Here is a 16036-nt window from a genome sequence, read left to right as displayed (position 1 = left end):
AATCTCGTAATATTCTCTCACAAGTACATTGATACGATGGCGTAGTCCAAATAATGAAGGGTGGTTAGTGAAATATCCTTTATCAAAAATATATATTATGTATATAGAAAATTATATAAATTTATTTTTCATATATTGAATTTTGGACTCCCTTAATAAAGTTTCATTTTTATAATGATTTCTATTGTTGACATTATGATTGTGAAATCTTATTTGGATTATTGGCTCTTTTTCATTATTATCTCTTTTTTTTTTTTTTTGGGTGTGTGTTCAAATGCTGATTGTAGGAGTTTGTTGGTCTTTTTATGCACTTATATACCTAATAAACCTGAGATGTTACAGATAAACTTCAAATTGCGGGAGATGTTGATTGAAGATCACCTTCTCTTGTTAGAACCTAAACACCATCTTCTCGACTCACCAGATTGATATCAAAATGTATGTCTGCATTTGCAATATGTGAAGAGGAATATCATAGGTTCATATTAGGTTAAAGATGGAAGTCCTTGATGGATGAAACCACAAATCATGGGTTTTGAGGCACAAAAGATACATAGATTTTCAAGTCCCTGTCTGTCACCTTAACTATCACTAATTCACTGTTCAGGCATAAAAGATGAAAACATGATCAATGCACATATTCTAGTGTAAAAATTTCGGAATTGTGTCATTTAGAAAATAAAATAAGAAATATTTTTCAATCATTCAAACTAAAAAACTATGATTGATTAAAACAACAATAGAAGGGTCTCCAACACTATAAACACAAAGAAACAGTATCTCCATACATTTCAGGTGCAGAAGCTTTAATGCCAGCACCCTAAATCTAGAACTGAGAATCTGTCATAAACAGAATTTCTTTCATATAACAACCATGTTATTCCAGTATAAGTTTCTTCTTACAAGTTGCATCTTTCCTTTTCTTAACTTAAAAATCTTTCGCCTTCTTAATCCTACTGATGGTGAAAGTAATTTCAACAACAGAAAGCAGAAATAGTTTTTTTCTTGACAAGATCATTGTCAAAACAAGAATCTGCTGCAGTTTAATACTTCATGTTGTATTATTTCTTATGAAACTACATCCTCTAGCTTTCCTCACATTTTGATGGAGCATCAATTGCCTCACCCTCTCGGCATCCTCCCATTTATCACCAAGAACATACAAGTCTGAGATAAGGGTATAAACCCCTCCATCATTCTCTGGCCTCACCACATTCATGACCCTCTCAATCACTCTTTCCGCCATCTCAAACTGTTTATGCAACTTGCAAGATGACAAAAAAGAACCCCAAATAACTACGTTAGGCTCTCGTGGCATTGTATTGATCACTTCATATGCTTCCCTTAACAATCCAGCTTTCCCAAATAAATCAACCATGCAGCCATAATGCTGAATTGTTGGTCTCAGTCCACACTCTTTGATCATTTTGAAGTATCCACGACCTTCATCGACCAGCCCTGTTTGTACACAAGCACTAAGTACCCCAGTGAAAGTAAACTCATTTGGTACCACACCCCCTTGTCTCATTTTCTTGAATATCTCCAACGCTTCAGTTCCGAAACCATGTTTTGCTGCTCCACAAATTAAAGCAGTCCAAGTTACCACATTTCTATCTTTCATCATATCAAAAACCAGAGAAGCAAAATTCAAGAATCCACATTTAGCATACATGTCTACTAAACAAGTACCAAGCTCCACATTCAATTCCCAGTTATTCTTTACCGCAAAACCATGCACTGATTTCCCAAGAAACAACCCAATTGAACCCATCTCCGAACACCCCGCCAATATTGGCCCAATAGTCACTTGATCAGGCTTTAGCTGCTCAAAAATCACCATTTCCCGGAAGAGCGTCACCCCTTCCTCCCACTGCCCATTATTCATGTATCCAGCAATCATCGCCGACCACGAAGCTAGGTCTCTCATAGGCATTTCATCAAACATTTCCCTTGCTTTTTTAACATCCCCAGATCGAGAAAAACAAGTTATCATCGTGTTCCACGTGACAGTATTTCTCACAGGAATTTCATCGAACAGCTTGCAAGCATACTGAAACGAAGTCCCTATGTAGGCATTTAAGAGAGATGTGGCAACATAGACGTGTATATTAAAGCCTAATTTGAGAAGATGGGCATGGAGGTGGCATATGAGGGGAAGGTTGCCCAAATGGGTGCAAGATTTAAGAGTGAAAAGAATGGCGAAACTGTCGAAAGGAATGGCTTGGCGCTGCATCTGGGCATAGAGTGTCAAGGCTCGTTGAGGTGATTTTGCATTTTTAATAGCAAAAGACCATGAATTGAAGGTTCTTAGCAATATCCATGACGATTCACTATTAACGGCAGCTTGTCTCAGTACGCGGTAGAGATTTGTAACCATAGCTTTGATTTTTCTTCCATCTAAGCCTTTGGCGCCTCAATGGTAGCCAACAACATCACTAGCATATTTCTTATATATTACTTCCTCTGTTTTAATTTGTTATGATGAAAACTTTTTGAATCACTGAATATACGTGAATGTATCAAATGATAATTTTGTGATTTTAAAACATGTAAAGTGAAAAGTTAGGATTTAAAGAATTGTAAAAATGATAGACTTTTTTTTTTTTTAAAAAAAAACTGACTAAACAGGTCATCGGTGAAAGTTTATTGAATTTAGACATTTGAATTCGTATTGAAAAATTTCTAACTGTTAGAAAATATGCATGCAAGAAAAGATCCTATATTTTTGTGAGATGGAAAAGAGGAGGTTAATGAACATGGTAAAATTGAAGTTCTAGAATTTAAATCCTGCTGCCTAAAACTTGTAATCTGCTTTGTTAACATCTAGAATACTAGGTTCCAACAGTTGTAAGACTAACATCTTCCCAATCGAGTTGATGAAACAATCTGTCACTGTACAATGTCAAACCAATCAAACATTAAATCAGCAAAAAGTGGCAGAGAACCAAATACACATGTACCAGAGGGGTTGAATCTAACTAAGTCTTAGCTGTCTCATATTTCGTCATCTAATCAAACGTGGAATGAACCTATAACAACTAAGCATTATACGATTTTGCGTAAAAAAGAAGTAGAGTACTTCTCACTACGATTAAATACAAATTTGAATGAAAGAAAACTGCTAGGAAGACATTGTTCTCAATTTACCAGTATCTTGAAAAACTGCAATCTTCTTTAATATATAAAACATGAAAATCTGATAGAAATAAAGAATCAGTGTCATATAGTCATGAGTTGGGGATTTACATTCCTATATTAAAGAATAAACCCCCATAACAGTGGTAACTGCATGAACTTCTACACCACATTTGATTGAATTTACAACAAACAAATTTCCTAGTACAAAATGTACACACAAAAAAATAAACAGTATATGATCTATTAACAAATGAAATCAAAATACTTCCTATCATATTCTTTATGCAAAAAAAAACAAAAGGTTCAGTTATTCGTTTCATAAACTTCAATTCGTGCTCCATTCTAGGATTCCAGTTTCAGCAAAGCAATGACTCCATAAACATGTCATCTCGAGGCTCGTCCTTAGTTCTCGAAAACACATTGTTGTCCTGAACTTGGTTTTCGTATGAATCCCCTGAATTTTCATATCCTGAGATACCATAATTATTAGGCCTCTGCAACATCTCAAGCGTAAAGGGTGCTCCCATTTCAGACTGTTGTGGCCTTATACTTTGCAATGGAACTTGATAGTTGGATTGATGAGATGTCACAGTAGGCCTTATGGTCGGTGCCATAGGTCGGTTAATTGAGTGGTTGCCACTGCCCCTTGCTGCTGGAACATCATGGTTGTGCTTCCCTTCATAGGTTGTTATCACTGACCTTATGTCTTGTGATGCCCTTTCCACATGTTTTCTTACTGGACATCCCGTACTTGTGCATTTGTAGTAGCTCCTGTTACATAGTACCCCAAGATTCATTTTCGATTTCCAAATTAAGGAACTTCCAAACTTGTTAAAAAATTTGAGACAAATTTATGATCAAAGATAAGGTTATTTACCTGGGATTAGGATTTCCTTTCACTACTTTTTGACCATACTTTCTCCATCTATAACCATCATCTAGGATATCGATATCACTTGTAGTTTGAACTACAACTCTAGGTTCTCTAACTGTCCTACTCCCTCCTAGTGCAGATAGACCTTCACTTTCGTTTTCTCTTTTCCTGAAAACAAGAAATTCAACAAAGTTAAAAATGTTAACATTAGTCAAAAATTGGATTCAAGATTACTACAGTACAGACCTCTCTATAACAACATTTCACTATAACAATGATGTTTCATTTCATGTGGAAGAGATCATTCATGTTATGTTATATTATATGTTCTTTATAACAAACATTTTACTATAGCAATCAAAAAATATCGGAACAAACGATAACAATGATGTTATAGAAAGAATATTATTGTTTCACTTACCATCTTTTTGAGTCTGGTTCCTCTTCATCAAGATCATCTCCTCTTGACCTACTACTCTTTTGAGAAGTGTGCTCATGATCATCATCCCCAAATGAAATAGAAGAATTCTCAGGCGTTGCAACCGAATCCATTTGTCCATTTGAACCATAGGATTGATGATCTGGGATTTCATTAGTTTGTGTATTGTAAGATTGGATTGCAGATGAAGCTGTGGATGACGACGATCTTCTGGTTGACTGAGGCTTTGGATGGTTGTGATTACCCTTGTACACAATTTCAGTAATTTGACCATCTAAAGATCTCTCAACCTTCTTCTTGGTGGGACAATTTGGGTATGTACACTTGTAGTAGCTTCTTGGATTTTCACTACCTTTTACTTGTTTCTGCCCATATTTCCTCCAATTGTATCCGTCATCTGACCTTTTCTGCTCCCTTATACTCTGATTGTATTGGTTTCCACTATTGTTCTGATCATTATTATTCTGCATAAAACTCTGTATAGTGTTGAATTCAGATCTTCCATTAGCATTTTGATCATTCTGTTTTGTGGGCTCTTGATAATTCCATGCTTGCTGCCCCTGATCAATTTTACACAAGAAGAAAATAGAGTGTCAGTCAATTGACTTGAACACACAGAACATACTTCCTCCGTCTCAAATTATCTCTAGTATTTTCTAAATATATCTGTCTCAAATGATTATGTGTGTTATCACCTCTTGAAGTTGTCAATTTACTTTATTCCTAATTGTCAATTAAGATTTTCTACTCATTTTCGTCGATACAATGACAAGATCATGACTTTAACAATTGCACAAACACATAAATTGAGTAAACAGAGATTATAGCTTGATATAAACAAGGTTAAGTAGTCAAAAACCCTCAAGTAAAGCAAAAAAAAAAAAAAAAAAAAAAAAAAAACAAAAAACGACAGATAATTTGAGACGAGGGAGTACCAAAGGGACATGGTTAGTTTGGGATTGAGAGATTGATGCAGTTGTCCCTACTTGAGGCTGGAAAGAAAAATCTGAGTAGTTTTTGTCTTCCTGTTTCACATCCTGATGGCTACTGCTCTTCCAATTAAAAGCATGAGATGGAAAACTCCCCGTTGTCGGAGATGGAAGAAGCTGCAATTACAATTTCAAAAAAAAAAAACCATCAATAATCTTGAATCCAATGAAAACAGAGTAAAATAGAAGAGAGAGAGAGGGGTGTACTACATACGTTTGAAGAAGACAAAAGAACAGGGGAGTCTAAAAGTTCAGTTGGACTTAAACCAGGAGGAATAGCAAAGTAAGAGGAAGGGGAAAAAGGAGGAGGAGATAAAGGGAGTGAAGGAGGTGGAAGAGACTTGAATTTAGGAACTCCAGAACCAGTCCTCTCTGCAATTCTATCACCAAGTCCTTTGGTAGGATAATCATCAGAAGCAAGAAGGTCGGTGAAAGAAGTCGTCATGAATGAAGAAGATGAAGTGGGAAAAGAGAAACTTGAAGCAGCCATTAGAAGAAAGAAGATAGAATAGAGCAATGGGAATTGGATTATATAATGGTTTTGACTTCCTTTCGTTGGAGTGGGTGGGATATTAAAAACAAAAATGAACACGTATTCTACAAGGAACTTGTTTTTTTCTATCTTCTCATTTCTCACTCGATATTCGAAATCTACATTGATATTCAGACTAAATTTAAATCGCACATAACAAGATTCATTTAAGAATTGACGTTTTCAATAAGATTTTCTCTATATCTAGGCTCGAACTTACAGGTGAAACAATTTTACCACTGCATCAGAATTCAAGTTAATTGTTTTTTTCTATTTTCTATTCTAATTTGATAAATAGATATTTAAAGAAACTTCCAAGAACCTCAAAATAGCTTTGACCGTGGAAAATGAAATTAAAAAGATATATATATATATTTTTGTGTTGAGTCAAAATTGGTGGCTTTGACTGTAATAGATACATACACAAATTGTACAAGAAAAGAGAGGCTGCTATTGTAATGCAATTACGCCAAACGCGTTATTTCGCTGTCGTTGTGATGGGGCACCCCACTGGCAACTAGTAGTTGATTAACACACAATCAATCAATCAATCAATCACGGGACTTTTTATCGGACGAATTGTCAACACCCTTTTTGCCTCGTTTCTTCCTCGGCCCTATTGGTTAGTAGCTCATCCTCTTCTTCGAGCCTATTTGAATTGACTTAAAACTAAATTGTAATAATCAGTGAAAATGAATTCTAAATGATACAATTGGATTTTGTTTTAAACATTCTAACCATTTGTTCGTGGATAATGTTTTCATCATTTATGCCCTAACAGTTAATTAGTGAGAATTGAAGGTGGTTATGTATCCTATTTGCATCAAAACAAGGAATTTTATCTTTAACCTAATAAATGAACACAAAAGAAGTTCCTCTTAACATATTATAGATATCAATCTGTTTAGTCGAGAAATGTAGCAAGTGCTATTTTAAAATGTGTTTTTATTAGATGTTTTTTCATTAATATATTCACATTTTAGAGATTACGTTACTCTAATTATTATTTTAAAGAGAAATTCATTTCTTAAGTACGAGTCAATTTAACCTAAATGTATACAAGTCAAAGAAGCAAGCACATCAAATTTCATTATGTCATGCTCTCTAATGGATAATTCATTTAATTGTTTACACTTGTAAAATGGATAGCGGTTGGAACAGAAAAAAGTTTCTTTCTAGAGTTGTATTCTTCTTTCAGCAAATATATTTAAATGATTGGGGCCAAAATGAAAGATTTTGATCAGTTTACTGGCCAGTGTGTGTAACCAATGCAGCAGGACTTTGGTTGCTACTTGAAATGCTCATTTCTTCTGAGATGCGGGGACCTCACCTTGTAACTGCTTCTTTCGAAGATCACCGGAGCCTCGTGGATGTTGAAATCTGTGCCATCTCCGGCGTCCATATTCGTAGCCACCATAATATCATGCTTCAACTCAAGCTTGTAGATGCCATCAAAGAAGCTGGAAATTAAATATCTTGGTACGTACTTTAATGAAAAGTTTAGTAATGTAATCTTAATTTTTTTTTTTTTTGTTACTTGCTTGAAGCAATTATTTTGAGCCATTTGGATTATTTTTTTTTGTTCAAAGATAAACTCTTTCCAAAGAAGAATTTTTGGCTTCCATTTTCTCTAAGAAATCACATATTGTATTCCGTTTGTCTAAATTAATTAGATGACACATCTCAATTTAACGAACGACCAGAACTAGATCGGGCTTTTTCTTTTTTGGAAGATAAAAAATAGAGCTAATTGAGTATACAGAACAAGTTGGATTGTGTCACTATTATATACTTATCACGTTTGCTTTGAAGGACGGCTTTCGATTTTCGATATAGGAGAAGAGGCATCTGCACTCTATTAAGAGGTTTAAGTATACTACATGAAACACGTTATGTGTAACTCTAATAAGCATCATATATTCCACCTCACATTATTGGACTACCGATCGATCTGCTCTTGAACCATCCTTTTCTGCAGAATTCATCAAAAGTAGCCAACACAACAAAGACAAGGAAGAAGAAAAGTGGTTCAATATAATGTCCCTTCTTCATAAACCAATCCACAAGATAACGTTCAAGATCGGCACTTGCCAGATCTGAAGGAAGTAAAGAATGAAACTTGTGGAAGGGTACTCCGTACTGAAGATACATCTATAATTAAAAATTGATTTGTAAAAAAGTACACGTCGGCTTGATCCCACTTTAGAATTAGTTTTGGGGTATGTAGGCAGCCTGTGACGAAAATAATCTCATGTTCAGCCCCTTATTAGTTTAACTAGTTTTTGGTGTCTCAAGCAATTTTTTTATAAATTTATTAGAACAAGTAAAATTTTATGAAAATATATATGTAATGAGTACTAAAATTCAAGTCTTCTTCATTGAGTCAAGCTAAATCTGAATCAAATGGAAAAGTTTATTTTCGTAAAGTGATATATAATTTATTACATATTATATATTTAGAATACGAAAAAAATTGAGATACAAACTCAGATGGTGCAGTCTGGAATTTAAAAGGCAACACATGGGACAAATTCAGATTGAATTTAATCAAACCAAGGTTGGTATATCATATATTTTAGATGTCGATGGCTTCACTACTTTAACTATACAATGAAAAGGATAATTTTGGGTGTGAGTTTAATGACACAAGAAGATGAATTTGTCAAAACAAGACTTACGGATAACAATCAGACCTTACTAGGGACAGGGACCAGACTATAGAGCCTAATTAATTTTTTTTTTTATATAGATAAAAATGAAGGAATAGCAAAAACTATCTTAAAATTTTAAATTAACTATTTGAAGGTTATGAATATAAAAACATGGAAATTATGGATATTAAGAGACAAGAGTAGCAATTGAATAGGTAAATTAGATAGTATAAGTTATGGGACTCCTAAGTATGAAGCTAATATTTTTTTAAAAAATAAAGGAAAATAATAAATAAATGTAGATGAGAAAAAGACAAGTGCAAATAATATTTAGGTGAAATATCCACTAAAGGTGGAATTTCAAAGGACCAAAATAGATAAAGAGAACAACTTATGTGTTAGTGTTGAGTGTGCTAGCTCAATTTCAAACTCTATTGCAAATTCATGATTATTGTCCATCTAACCTACTAGTTAATCAATTAAATTTTAGCTAAAGTTAACTGAAAATCATTCTCGTTCATTAAAAAGGCAAAAAAAGAAACAAGTAAGATGATTGTTTAAATCATGACACATATAGAAGAGATTCAAGAGAAGAAAGTTCAGTTAAGAAACACATCAAGAATATTCTTTTAGGCCTCAGTTACATTTACAACAAATATGGCAATATTCTCTCTGTAGGCACCAAAACTATCAAAACTGTTGATTTTGGGCTCTCCATGACTTTGGAACAGGGCACGAACCATAAACAAGGACTTATCGGGAAAACAAAAAAGGTATATGACACCTGAATCCGTGAGGGAAACATAAGTTGTAAAATATCCGTAAGCATGTTTTTGCCTCTCCATTTGAGAACCCCCTCCAGGTGTTTAATTAGTTCTTTCAACCTACTATTATGAAGATACATACTTAAATGTCAACAAAGCATATTCTTACACTGTAAAGTGATTTCATTCAAAATAGAAAGGCGGTTCTCATTCATAAAAATGAATATCAACATTAATTCATTGTAAAAGCAGAAAGAGAAACTCATTTATCAAGATTTGTAATGATTCCATATGGTTAACTATAATAATGAACAACTCGGATATTACATTGGCCACAAATTCCCTTGTTACTGTTTTTTGCCATCTTATACTAATCTAGTAGCTGTGGAGACAACAATGGTCAGTGTTCCTTCAATTTACTTTGTTGCATCCCCATTCGGCACATCTGTCTATCTGTGTCCTGTCTCATGAAGTAAAATAATCCCCAGAGAAAGTGCTCGTTGTTCCATCCTACAAGAACATCCACAAGGTGAGATGCATTGAAAGGGAATAAGAAAATGAGAAAAGAACATAAGGATTATAATTGTACTTTGAGAATCATTGCACAAAGATGTGGATGCAAGTATAAGCAACTTTACATCATTGATAAGAGTTCTCATCACCAAATCCTTGCTGCGCATGAACTCCACCAGAGCAATATATCCGTCAAACCTACACATAATGGGAAATGCAAATGAATTTCTAGTAAAAATAGTCTTGGACAAGGGCACACTTCTACTTTGCAACCCTTATCCCTTTACGAATAGATATATAGGGTAGAACCTGACCTTTTTCTCTCACTTTCGAAGAAATACAGTCCTATGTCTTTTTTACTCGGACAATGATTGTTGAATAAACTTGACCAGATATCCCCACGCGGAATTAGTTCAAGTTTAAGAGTGTTGGGAAATAGTCCCGAGAACTCATACACTTTGCGTCTAACTCTGCAAGGAGGATGAGCCTAGATACAAGTATTGAATATCCCAGGTGCAAGTTCTAAAGCACCTAAGATGTCAAAATTTCCCCTAAAATGCAAAAAAAAAAAAACAAAGACTAATTATTATAGGGAAGCGAAGTTGAATGGTGCAAATTCTTCAAATAAAAAAAGGATCTTCAATATATATGTAGTCTATAAAATAATAAAAGGGAAGCCTCTCTGCTTTTTGATGCATAACGAAAGCATATTCGAGTTTCAAGGACACAAAATGATCCATGAATCAATTTCTCAAAAACAAAACCATAAAGAGAAAGTTTCACATAAATCTAAACGTTGTTTTGCACTCTAAATCTCATTAAGTTACAGAACTGAAAAACTAGAAAACAAACAATGTATGGTTCACATAAAGCCTATTCAACTACAATTTCTTGTTTCCCATACCTGAAAACATGAGATGGTCCATATTCCATTATACAATGGCATAGAGTGAAAGCAACTTCAAGTCCTCAAGGAATTTATACATAATGGGAATTAAGTTTACTACCATCTCACTAAATATTATCTATTCAAAGTATCATTATATCACGACTCACAACTATGTATGATACTAATGGCATCCCTAGGTAACCATTAATTTTCTGGACAACCTAAGATGGGTCATCCAAAAAGCTAACATGCAAAAATAGAGATGAGCTGAATTTGAACATTTTTGGAGCTTAGTGTACCTTGTGTTAACCTATTTTAGTAATTAATGTGCATTTATGAAGGGTACTTACTTCCAGGAAGGAACTAGAGCAGGATCACAAGGGTGTGTCATAAGTAAATTCATCATTCACCTCCACAACATCAGGACTCCTATGCTCAAGAATGGTAGAGGCACCCAAACCTGAAAAATAGGCTACATCAAATTGAATAGAAGTATAGAAGTAGATTAATTTTTCTATGAAAGATTTACAGATATTGACAATGTAACGAAAATCATTTTGAAATAAAATATCAACATCATTGAAAAAAATTAATTAGAGTATATGATAGAGAATAAATTTTCTGAAGAATAGATGTATAAGAAGAGGACAAGTCAAACCAAGTAAATGAATACAAAAGATGGTGGTAGATACTTAACCTTTAGGCTTGCTAAATTTTCGGGATTTGGTTGACACAACTCTTGAGGAGACAATATTTATTGGCGGAGATCCATATTTTTTGATACCTGCTGGCAGATCAAGTGCTTCTTCAACAGGTAAATATCTCGTTTTTCCGGTCCGTACCTGCTTTTCCCAGTTAATATGTTGCCTTTGAGGAAACTTACTATGTTTCTTTGGTTGTACAATACTCTGACAAATCCTTGTAGAGGCAGGTAACTTGGATCCCTTAAAACGCTCATTCTCTATTCCACGCGGTGAAAACATTATCCCCTTGCGGATATCACATTCTTCACAACACCAATTCACTGGTGCATTTTCCCAATAGCCCACAACGCAATATCTAAAAGAAGAAAAAAACAAAAAAATTTAGAAAAGGAAGATGACTATATATGCATAAAAGATACACATATTATTTAAAAGAATATAATGTCACAACATGCTAATGAAAGAATATATGCTACTAATATTTGCATTAAAACTAGTTCTACCCGTATGCCTGTAGCAGGAACTGGCAACCTACATATAAATACTACTACTAATCAGAAGCTTATAGCAGGAGCTAGCAACCTGCAATCTATGGCTACTTAAGCCTTTATAAATAAATTACCTTTTGAAGCCTTAAAAAAATAATATATCCTTTAGGTGGAACCCAATATCCAATACTATTAGGATCCGTCAGCTGTGAAAATTGCCAAAAGATTAGACAACTTGAAGAAGTCCTTACTCTCCCTAAGAGGTATTATCACTTCAATGTAGGCTTTTAATTCTATTCCACTTTTCATTCCTATTTAAAATTCTAAAAAGGGGACAAAATTGGTAATCTAACCAACAATTTCCTTCGAGAGAAGTAGCCCCTTGTGTGAAAAGAGCAGTTTCTCCCTTAGAAATGCAAAGTCAACCAAAACAGAATGGGTTTAGGATTAGGACAATGTTTGAAGTTTACAAAGAACATATATATGCACAAGGTGATGAAGCAAGTAAGAATCAGAGAGTCATGACTTTCAGCTCACCTGACTGCCCTTTCATGTTAAAAAGAGAGAGAACTTACTGGTGCACGTCAACATTCTTACACCGACAACATGTAATAATTGCTTCCTGAATACCTAAATCACCGCAAACTTCACAAATTTTTTTCTGCAAGTTCATAAGAAAAGACAAGAAATTCAAAATCAACATTACCATATGAATAGAATGAAGAATGAAGAAACAAAATGTCATCAGTTACACAAAGGTAAATCATAATAAGCAAAATCATGTTGTCATCCTTCTTTTTCATCAGCTCACATGCTTATATATGTAATAAATCCACTTTTGCTACAAACACATATATAGTACATTCCAAGTATTATCCTCGACATCTTCTTTTGTATTGAAAATGAGGGTTTTTAGAACAAAAAACACAATCAGTTGTAGTTAGAGCATAAACCTTGATGCACAAAATAAATCTATCCAGACTATTTTTTCCAGCTAAAGCAATATGATCATATAATCTTTATCTTTGCAGAAAAAGAAAAAAAGAAAAAAGCATAACCATAGTGCAATATGCATTGATATTAAATTATTTTCAACCTAAAATTTTAACAAATCAGTAAGCTGACTTTGGAGTAAAGCAAACATCCTTAGTACTGAAAGAGCAACACAATATCCTAATATGGGGCAAGTATAGAGTAAACAAATTAGGACTTGGGACAATTGAACTGCACACAAAATAATTAGAAAAAATCACCTAACAAACAACAATGTATTGATTACTATTTCCTAATGGAGATAAAATCGAAGTTATTAATAGTTATAAGGCGGTGATATATATGTGTCTCTTAATGATATAAAGAATATTATTATAGATAACACTTGTACTGAACTCAAACTTCATATAAAAAGAAACCATACTAGACAAACTTACTTTAGAGTTGAGAACTTTAGAAGTTAATATGGCCTATTCGAAGTATGTGCAATAAGTTGGTGCCAATACAACTTATATTATTTATATTTGGGTTCACCTCATCACGAAAGTACTATTTCACATGTACTTACTTCTTTTTTGTCAAGTACTTCATCTTTTTTGTAATGCATGTATGGACTCTTAGGGCGGCACTGATCCTCGCTAGGCACGCTGCTCATTCCATTTTCTTGTGGTGAACCCTATTTATTATTGAGGCACTTTTGCTTATGAAGTAATATTTTTTATATTTTAGGTATAGTTAGGGACTTGTATCATGTGTGATTTAGAAGTTCCATAAATATTATACTCATGTCATGTTTTATTTTGTAAAATTCTTAATGTAGCCCTGGATGGATTTTTATGATGTTATTGTTTTTTTCATTTTAAGTTTCTACTGAATGAATTACTCAATACTTTATGAGATGCTTTGCCTTTCCATTCTATGTACCTATCATGTTCATAAGTGGTATTAGAGAACTAAGATTTGTTGATGATCATATATATAATTGAGAGGCTATGCATACATTAAAGAAGTTACCTGTTTGTTCCAATTCCTGTTAAATTTCATATGTGTTAAATAAGTAAGTGATGAGAAAGAAATGGAAGGCTCGAGTACTGATAATATCGTCCATTGAGTAAGATTATGAAGCGTTTGTTAGTAAGGAATGAGATTGAAGAATGAAATTGAAAATGTAATGAGGGGCATGTTGTCAAGGAGTAGGCATATAACGATTCAGTCCGCTAGTGATATTGTTCGCTTCTGGGCCTAGACCCCCATGAATTTATAATGTGTCACTGTGGTGTCAATATATATATATATCTCCTGTGAAATTTTCTATATGTGTAGTTATTAAGTTCTACTCTGATGTTCCATAATATCCTTCATTTTAAGTGTTTAACACTCCTTTATTTTATTTGATAATCATAGTGTCTCAACCAACTTAAACAAGCTAAGTATCGAGTTTTATCCATCCTTCAAAAAGCTATTCAATAGAGTATTAATCTATATTAATTTATACACCTCTTTAAGCATTTTAATTAGCTAATACTCTATCAATTTGAACAATAAGAATATTTTGCAATAAATTCAATCTGATGAAACAACAATTATCAATTTTTTTTATAATACACATTTTTGCCCGATATCGTTAAATTTCAACTCAAACTTGAAAAGACATTTTAAAAATGCTACACGGAAGATAAGTTTTAGCAACACTGATTCAAGTCATACAACCCCATTTTAAAAGCTAATTATCAAGTTTTATCCATCCTTTAAAAAGCTATTCAATAGAGTATTAATCTAAATTACTTTATACACCTCTTTAAGCATTTTAATTAGCTAATACTCTATCAATTTGAGCAATAAGGATATTTTGCATAGAAAATCAATTTGATGAAACGGCAATTATAAAAATTTTTGTTACTACACATTTTTGCCAGATATCCTTTAATTTCAACTCAAAATTAGAAAAAGACATTTTAAAAATGCTACACAAAAGATAAGTTTTAGCAACACTAATTCAAGTCATACAATCACCCTCCCCCCCCCCTCCCCCCTCCCCGCAAAAAAAAAAGAACAATTCTTTTAGACATTTTTAGGGAGAGGAAAAAACACTTTAAAAATAAAAACGATTGCAGAATCGCATAAACATTAGCTATGAAAAAAATACAAACATTAGATGTTTTACCATGTTAGGCTGATGAATGTTGTTTGGTTCCTTTTGCATCGGAGAATGAGTGGCCATTTGAGTTTCACGGCGGCACACCAACAAATAAAGAAAAAAGGTCTCAAACGGTCCTACTCAGCATACAACTTGTACGCTTTGCTATTATTTTCGGCTCACGTTTACTTGTTACATATGAATTTGAAATATTCAAACATAATTATTTTACTAGACTATCTCAATTAATTAATGTTTAGTAGAGTATCAGATTTTGAAAAATAATTTGGTCAATGGAGAATTAATGTTGAAATTAAGACATAGAAAAATGTAATTATTTTTCTTTATTTGTTATAAGTGAAAAAATAAAATAAAATTTATTTTTAAATATTAAACAAATATAAACAAAGTGAAAACATAATAAACTTGGGACAATGCTGCAGTAGGTCCCAAAAAAATAAAATAAAAGATGACTCATATTTTGACATTTTAGCTCTAAATATGAGGAGTTTATGTATTATATATGTTAGTATAAAATATTTGATTTATAAGATTAAGAAGTCAAAGGCAAAACTTCATTATGAGGGAAAAGTTAGGGTGTGTTTGGCATTAAAAAAATATACTCCACAAAAAATATTTTATTAAGAATTCATACGCGTAATTTTTCATATCAATGATTTCAGGAAATGGTCCTCATATATCATCATAGTTGTCTGACTCAATAGTCGTTTTGTATCAAATTTGACCGATACGATCCTCATTCATATTTCAATCTTAGACTTACGTGGTCCACATCAATATATCATAATTCAATTTTCAATTCTTCACAACTCAACTCCACAACATCACATATGAGGAAATAACTCGGTCTTTAACACATTATATTTGATCATGAATTTCAATAGATACATAGATAGAACATGTT

At 33.2% G+C, this 16036-nt stretch overlaps 2 protein-coding genes and 1 pseudogene across 2 annotated transcripts; all 3 read right to left on the bottom strand.

The window, feature by feature from the left end:
* Positions 1–1051: 1051 nt before the first annotated feature.
* On the bottom strand, positions 1052–2377 carry LOC125809842 (pentatricopeptide repeat-containing protein At5g66520-like). The gene has a single exon (XM_049489417.1). The coding sequence runs from the start codon at positions 2375–2377 to the stop codon at positions 1052–1054; it is 1326 nt and encodes a 441-aa protein (XP_049345374.1).
* Positions 2378–3200: 823 nt separating this feature from the next.
* Positions 3201–5980, bottom strand: LOC125809792 (WRKY transcription factor WRKY24-like). Its single transcript, XM_049489375.1, has 5 exons — positions 5655–5980; positions 5387–5557; positions 4434–5011; positions 4016–4180; positions 3201–3909 (listed from the first exon to the last, which is right to left on the bottom strand). Exons 1-5 carry the CDS (start codon positions 5928–5930, stop codon positions 3495–3497), a joined length of 1605 nt encoding a protein of 534 aa, XP_049345332.1. The 5' UTR covers positions 5931–5980; the 3' UTR covers positions 3201–3494.
* Positions 5981–9798: 3818 nt separating this feature from the next.
* LOC125809841 (uncharacterized) lies at positions 9799–15195 on the bottom strand (annotated as a pseudogene).
* Between the last annotated feature and the right edge of the window lie 841 nt (positions 15196–16036).

This window comes from Solanum verrucosum, unplaced genomic scaffold (genome assembly GCF_900185275.1).
Source record: "Solanum verrucosum unplaced genomic scaffold, falcon-dt-bn FXZP01000474.1, whole genome shotgun sequence".
Classification (NCBI taxonomy): Eukaryota; Viridiplantae; Streptophyta; class Magnoliopsida; order Solanales; family Solanaceae; genus Solanum; species Solanum verrucosum.
This window is presented reverse-complemented; position numbering and strand designations above follow the sequence as displayed.